An 8034-nucleotide genomic window follows, 5' to 3' on the forward strand; every position below is an offset into this window, starting at 1 on the left:
CCATGCACAAGTCTGCTGAATCCAACTGGAGGTTATTTGCCTTTTTGCGATAGGCCACCCCCAGTACCATACTAAATTTCAGCCTCTAAGGACGAAAACTGTCGCTGCCAAAACTGTCAAACCAAAAATTTTTGTGGACTGAACAGGCAGCCAGCCAACAGACCTACCTACAGAGCTGCTGGTCAATGCTAAAAACCCTCTGTCATATTCAGAAAGGTAGACTTAGGTATCCAAATTTATTTCAACTTTGCAGCAAATCTGCTGTAAAGTTGAGCTCTGAATGGTGATCAAGGACCAAAAATTAGGTCTTGTTGGTATATCATTACTATCGTTAATGTAAGGGGTAATATTATGACATAGTAAGGTTTGTGAGAAAATACTGGACTTGTTTGTGAATGATAGTGCATTAGTGCTTTGTTACAGTGCTACGGCTAACATGACAGTTGTGTTGTTTCACTCAGGTCAGGCCTAATGATCCAAATTTTAGCACAGTGTGTGACTAGTGAGTTGAAATCAGGGACTAGAAATGTACCAAGTTGATTTGATTTGGATGTGGCCTAATTGTGTTCCCAGGAAACAATAAAATCCTGGTGAAATGTTGGCAAGTTGGTGATGCAACTAGTGACTTGGGATCATTTAAACTTGCATGCATCGAAACAATAATGATATCCTGGCTATTATTATCCGATTCAAACACCCAAAAAGGTTAGTCGTATTGGCTCTCATCAAAGCGAGCATCGCTGTGGTCAAGGCGATCGCGACTGCCACCGTAACGATCCCTTCGGTCGTCAAGGCGATCACGACTGCCACCGTAGCGATCCCTTTGGTCGTCAAGGCGATCACGACTGCCACCGTAGCGATCCCTTTGGTCGTCAAGGCGATCACGACTGCCACCGTATCGATCACGACTGCCGCTGTAGCGATCCCTTTGGTCATCAAGGCGATCGCGACTGCCACCGTAACGATCCCTTTGGTCGTCAAGGCGATCGCGACTTCCACCATGGCGATCCTTTTGGTCGTCAAGGCGATCGCGACTGCCACCATAACGATCTCTTTGGTCGTCAAGGCGATCACGACTGCCACCATAACGATCTCTGCGGTCGTCAGGGTGATCACGACTCCCATCGTATCGACCACGACTGCTGCCATGGTGATCACTTTGGTCGTCAAGGCGATCCCGACTGCCACTGTGACGATCATGGTGGTCATCCTGGTAATGGCGGTTGTCAGCCTTAGAGCTCTCTTTCCCGCTAACATAACTGTGCTGGTCATCGTCAAATTTAGGTACAGCGCTGGTTTCAGTGTAACTGTCTTGATGGCGAATACTTGTCTCCTCAAACTGGTTTTGCTCAACGCGTGGCCTCGTCTGGCTGCTTGACTTGTCATCAAAGTACTGCTTTCCAGTTTCAGGACTGGTTTGGTCATGGAACTCCATTTCTGCTGGGGCACTAAACAATAGACAAAGATAAAAAAAAAAACAAAAAAAACAACCCACACATGACTAGTTTGCAAGAGATTATGTTTTTTTTTAACATGTATTTTCAATATACAGAACATCTTCCTACATTGTAAACTTGCTAAATAAAGAAATACAGAAGCACCAAACATGAGAAAGGAACACAAAAACAAAGAAAAAGAGGAGGGTGGATAAATGTACACACTGCTCAAATGCGCAAGAGGAGAGGAGGCAGTGGAAGAAACATAACGCACATACATACCCTTCAGCATACTTGTCTTTTTGATCCTTCTTCCTGCAGCAGCAGTAGATGACAATCCCCAGACACACAATGCCTGCTAAGACTCCTGCAATGATTCCTGCGGTTGCACCGATGTTCATGGAGTCTACAGAGAAAAGAAAGACAGCACTGATGATCATGGCTTGTATGTTGATATTCAAACATGCACCAAGCAGGGCAAAGTTAGGTAAGTAAGGTAAGGTAACAAGAGCAGATAAGATTAGATAAGAGACGAGAAGATGAGGTGAGATGCAAAGAAATGAAATGAGATAAGGTAAGGTAAAGTAAGATAAGATGAGATGTGATAAATTAAGATCAGTAGATTGAAAGTGGAAATGTGACATCAAAATGTATGAAAAAAGTACAATATTAGGGGTACGTGCAAAATAAAAGAAGCTTATGACAGAGAAAAACAATGTAAATATAAAGCATACAACATTAAAACATATGACAGAGTACATCCTGTCTGAAATTAATGCAAAGTTGTAAAAAAATGCAATGGGATGCATCTTTAACAAATTACTGTTACAGCAAGAATATAATACAATACAGTACACAATTATTTAGGCATGTAGATATTCAATGCAAAATATTTTTTGTTTGTTTGTTTTGTATTTTTTTTTTTTTAGATTGATTTGGCTGTAGTGTAGATAATGCTACTTTGGGTTATGTGCATTACGTGCTATTCACCATCTCATACAAATGTATCCAACTATTCTGCTGCCCTTTTAAAAAAACACAGTACATCGAGTTAAACACTCACAAGGCATCACAGTGAGCGTCAAGTTGCAGCTGGCAGAGCCGACTCGATTTGTCGACTCGCAGATGTAGAATCCGGATGTTTCCATTGAGATGTTGAAGAGGGACAGGACGCCATCCTCTACAACACAATTAAAATATTGTTAATATGACCATTTTATCACAAAGTTCATTTACACGCTGACTCAAGTGATGGCCTGAACTTGTCACAGCAGAGATAGAACAAACTTTTATGAACGGATGAATATTAGAAAACATACTCTCAGTTGTCCTGGGTGGAAATTGCCGGGGCACGTTTTGGACACTGTAGCTTTGCCAGGCATAGCTAGGTTTTGGGGAGCCCTTCTCGGACACACAGGTTAAACTTATGTTGTTCCAGTATTCTGCATTGCCTTGAATCCTGCATATGGGCGGGGAGGGACGCTCTGGAATAAAACAAATGCACATGAGCTGCATAGGCATTTGCAATCATAAAATTACATAAAATGACTCCTAGAGCCAATCTGTTGGAGAAGTTAAATGCACAGAAATTATGGCAGGCGTTAATTCTCACCCAGGACCAAAAGGTAAGTGGTGGCACTTGTTGTTCCCTCATCATCATTGTGGATCAGAACGCTGCACTGATAATTTCGGCTGTCCAGCTCCGTCACCTTGGTCAAGGTGAGGCTGCTCTCTCGTCTGGCCACATCAACAGTCAGGGTTGCTCTGCCCTCATAGTCAGGGGCTATGTCAGGTGTTTGGTTTAAGAAATAGGAGGCCACAGTTTTCTACAGGAATATACATAACACATTTTACCAGCCTCTTCAATATTTAACAACATCATAAAAATACAAATCAATGTCATCAATGCCATGCTACTTTTCACTATTATGTTATGTGTGTAGCTGTAGCATTAAATGTGCTGTGGAGTAAATACATGCAGTGCTGATTATTCCACACACTCTTTTTTCAGTTTGCCTCATAATTCAAAGTTCTCTCTTGCATGAATGACATGAGTCATTTATCATATTTATGTCAATGTCAATGTCAATGTCAATGTCAATGTCAATGTTTATCATATGCTATATGGCTGTTTTTTACTGAATAAAAGCAAAGCATCTAATCTCTGTCTTCTTGGTACCACATGATATTTACTGCAGTGGATTGGCAGTTTTCCGTTATGCTTTATCCAAAGGAACAAAATCATTCATTGCTGTATTAATCCCATCATGGGATTAATACATCTAATTTAGAAAGTAACAACAAAGTTATGCATTATATATATTTTGGGTAAAGCACAGGTTGTCCTCTGTCTCTTGGTCTATTCCATTATATAGTGTCTGCACCCTGACATTTCAGGGTGTGACTATGTCACCACATTGCTATGAATTTTTAATAACATTCCTGCTCAGTGTTTATATGGGTAATAGACTGGTAGGCACACAAAAAGTTTGTGTTTTATTAAACTTGCGTCTGCTTATAGGATGTTAATTATTATGTTTCATCTCATTGTGCTACAGAAGAGTATGGCATTGACCTGAAAAAAAGAAAAAAAACAACAATAACAACAGAATTCTGAGATAATTATCTTATTGAAGCAGAAAAATAAAGCAGATTTTTTTTTTCAGTTAGTCAATGCAATACCATTCCTTAGCACAATAAGATGAAACAATATAATTAACATCTTGTAAGTGAATGCACTGGGCTTTCATACCTTACCAACCGATTTATGTTGACAGTTGAATTTCACAATTTCCTTTACAGCACTGAAAGTACTGGCTGGATTAGGCACAACCCATCTGCATTTTTTCTAATTGGTCACAGCCCCACATGGGTTTACTCATTTTATCATTTTTCACACAACACAGATTCATTGATCATATGTCCAAAACAATGTATGCACTTAACAACCAGGTAGACTCAGGTAAGAATTCTAAAAATGGTTGAATCATTTCCCATCATTTTTCCCTTAAGGTGCACTGGAAAGTCTTTTTTTTTTTTTATAGTTTTCTTACTCGAGTCTTCCTGGTCATTAATTGTATGCATTTTTTTGAACATGTGATCATAGGACCCTGTATTTCCATTTGTATTTTTGGGAAAAATTATAAATTAAGTGACCCTGTGTGACTAACAGCTAAATATAGTCTGACACAGAAATGGCTGTTCCTGAAAAATTACAATGAATTAAATCAAATGGTTGGTGCCATTGGATTCAAAACAATCTGTAAATCTGATATTTAACATGTCAATTGAATGTTAAACTTTTTTTTTTTTTTTTTTTTTTTTTTTTTTTTTTTTAACAAAATCAACTTTGTCAGCCAATTAGGGCATGATAAATATGTGCAATCAAAACTTTTGATTTTGTCATGTGTCTTAACAGTTTCCACATTGAAGTTTGTGTTTCCACCACTAACAGAACAGTCTGTGAGGCTTTTCCCTAACATACTAAATATAGTCGTATAACACAAAACAAATATGTTGTGGTCAGATTGAGAACTAAACCTCTAACCAATGGATCCTCATTGTTGTTCTCTTGCACAGCTTCCCATGTCAGGACCATCATAGTGATGTCTGGATTGGCAGGGACGAACGAACATGTCAAGGTAACATCATCTCCGCTTGCAACTTCATATTCTCTCCTTTGGACAGAAACTTGCAAGCTGCTGCAGCAGGGCAGCGCTGTAATGAAAAGAAAAGTGCACAGAAAAATAATGATTGTCTGGCATATTATGTGTTGTTTCTGAAAATGTATGACCTTCACTTGAACAAAAATGACAGTTATATCTGACCAACTCAAACTTTGCTGTAAATGCACTACCACATATGATATCCAAAGTGATGCAACCAGCCTGGTAAATGGTTTCTCTAACAGGCCCACTTTAGGCCGAAGGCATTGCTGCTTCCGTGTGAGCGGCAGGCACTTCAGGATTAATGATTAACAGAAGTGATCATGACTTACAGGTGTGGTCGCAGTTCAAAGAAATGAAAACGAATGAAAGTATAAGCCTACCTATGAGTATCAAAAGTAGGTGTCCCAAACCAAGCCGCCTTTCGTCCATCATTCCTGACAGAAGATTGAAAGGTCCAACCAGTAAACAAAGACTATATAAAATATAAAACTGATGCCTCCAGTCCAAGATCAACCGTGTGCCTAACCTTCAAGGCGGACTCACAGGTTATGGTGAAGTTGGCTCTTCCAGGTAAAGGTTAACAGCAGTGGGTCACATGTCAGCAGAGAGCCAATCGCTGACCCTGTATCCCTTTGAATTGGCCTTCCTGTTAAGGCTGAGTGTGATCACTGTGGAGGAAATTAACTTTAGTGAGAAGAAAGCAGAGTTAGACAAAATCTGTCTTTGTAAATGTATTTAATAAAAGGACTTTGAAAGCAATACAGAGTCACATTCGAATTTGGATCAGTATTCAAACTGACTGACAAAGGGGCAGCATAAAACAAGAAATATTTATATTGGAAAGTGAATGGTTTTCATGGCTAGTTTCAAGAAAGAGAAAGGGGTGTCTGAAAGGCCATGAGTAACCACAGACCTGGTGTCAGACACACAGTGTCTGACACCAGGTCTGTGGTTAGGTATTTGGGTGCAAATGTATGTACAAAGTCACAGTGGAAATTTACAAGGAGACACACATATTCAACAGAAAAGATGAGGAGCACGTTATGAATTATATGAGCAGAAAACAATAAATGATGTTATATATTAGCTTTGTGTAATTTTCCTTCACAATCAGGTGGGGCCAAAAGACGCCACAAAATACGATTCAATTGAAATAACATATACATAGAAAGGGGCAGATAGATAGATAGATACATACATACATACATTCATAGACTCCTTGATATTACCAATGCTGATGTGTCTTCATTTTCCTCAGACTTTCAGATTCATATTCATTGCTGTGACTGCACTTTAGTCTTGAAACAATATTAAGTTTTGAAGCAAAATTAGCCCAACGTTAAAGGCCTTTGCACTGCTTATTTCCCATCATAATTAGTGACAAAGTTAGATCGACTGTTTTGTTTGACTGATTTTGACATATCCACTAAACTGTATGATGCAGTTTGGTTGATCCCAGGCTGTTGCTATGCTCAGTGCCACCTGCAGGCTGCAGTGTTGGACTAACAATGAAGCTGTACATAGTCACTACAGTAGGAGATCAGTTCTGTTAGTTTGTCATCGCAGACTTGTCCCATGTAAAAAGATCATAAATGTGACTGATTCAGATAATGAGCCTGGACCATCCAGTGACCTGAACCTGCTGCGAACCCTCCTCTGGAGCTGTTGTGACGGACTGGGAGGCAGGAGGCCATGAATTGAAACCTGACCTCCAGCAGATGGTTTGGTGCTAAAAGACTAATAATGTTCTTGATTGCCATCTCGCTGGTGGAACCTTATAAGGGGACTCACAGTGTATAAAAACACACCATGCAGTCCTGATAAAAAACACACTGTGCTCATTCAGTGACTTGAGTAACGCGAGGCTACACATTCAACTCTCAGCAACGGTAGATTACCACACAGGCCTACAGGGCAGCTGTCTCTGAGTTTTCTCTCTGTTATAGGCTTAAACTACTGGTTATCCATGTTTGATGTTGGCAGTAACTCTTTGTAATCCATATACTAACCCTCCTATTATGTTTAACGTTTCTAACGTCTCTAAATAAATGATTAACATTTTTTTTTTTTTTTTTTGCTTCATATTTAATGACTTCTCCTAATGTAATGGGTACTACCAGGTAAACATAAAATTCACATGATGATATGTTTTCAATGTCCTGTACACACTTTGTACGCATTGGTTATAAGTAACAAAAATCTGTATTTAGAAATAATGTAAAGCCATTAAAACACAAAAAATGTATATTTCTTTCCAATTTTAGGTCAGTCAGTGAGATTTTATGGTGATTTGCATATTTTTCCAAAGTCAAGTAATAGGAATACTGGATGTATAAGTAGGGGTGGGGTGTGGGGGCTATGTTTTATTTAAATGGCTTCTTAGGTAATCAACAAAGAAACATAAACTTTGGCAACAATTTTAATTATAATAATTTTGCGGAGGTTTAAACTGCTGGGGTCAAATTGACCCCAAAATAAAATATGTTGGTAAATTTGAACATAACAATAGGGTTAAGTTTCAGTTCCTAATGTTAGTGCCCACCAACTTATGTAATCTTTTGTTGCAGGAGAAGGCTTACATGGTCAAAAGAGATCAGTTAAAAAGTGTTTTTCTCATCTCAACACCCTTATATTGACAATATTTTATACTCTCCATATATTCATTATCAGCAACTGCATCTCAAACCAGGTAAAAACTTGAGATAAATGTTGTGTGGAGGTAAATTTGAACTTCCTTTCTCTAACCACCTACAGCAAGCCCCAATGGACACATTAATTCACTTTTTTGATAATTATTGTTACTAACCATTTACAGACCCTGAAATCAACATTATTATAATCAACCAAAGAGCAAACACTCGCAATAATTAACCTATAAGTTATCCATATTATTGCATAGAAAAAAAGATTCAACTTGTTGTCAGGAATTC

General features: G+C 38.8%; 1 protein-coding gene across 1 annotated transcript; it reads right to left on the reverse strand.

Moving 5' to 3' along the window:
• Positions 1-706: 706 nt before the first annotated feature.
• On the reverse strand, positions 707-6864 carry LOC115380227 (cell surface A33 antigen-like). The gene is made up of 7 exons (XM_030081318.1): positions 6814-6864; positions 4984-5214; positions 3049-3262; positions 2756-2920; positions 2500-2616; positions 1719-1842; positions 707-1448 (listed from the first exon to the last, which is right to left on the reverse strand). Exons 1-7 carry the CDS (start codon positions 6862-6864, stop codon positions 707-709), a joined length of 1644 nt encoding a protein of 547 aa, XP_029937178.1.
• Positions 6865-8034: the final 1170 nt, after the last annotated feature.

This window comes from Myripristis murdjan, chromosome 21 (assembly GCF_902150065.1).
Source record: "Myripristis murdjan chromosome 21, fMyrMur1.1, whole genome shotgun sequence".
NCBI lineage: Eukaryota > Metazoa > Chordata > Actinopteri > Holocentriformes > Holocentridae > Myripristis > Myripristis murdjan.

Bases quoted from the DNA above. Each gene is read 5' to 3' on its own strand.
- LOC115380227 (XM_030081318.1), bottom strand. From the start codon at position 6,864: ATGGCAATCAAGAACATTATTAGTCTTTTAGCACCAAACCATCTGCTG. The intron at 3,263-4,983 runs GTTAGAGGTTTA...ATATTCCTGTAG, and splicing joins ACAACAATGAGGATCCATTG to AAAACTGTGGCCTCCTATTT. The intron at 1,843-2,499 runs GTGAGTGTTTAA...TTTTCTCTGTAG, and splicing joins GACGCTCACTGTGATGCCTT to ACTCCATGAACATCGGTGCA.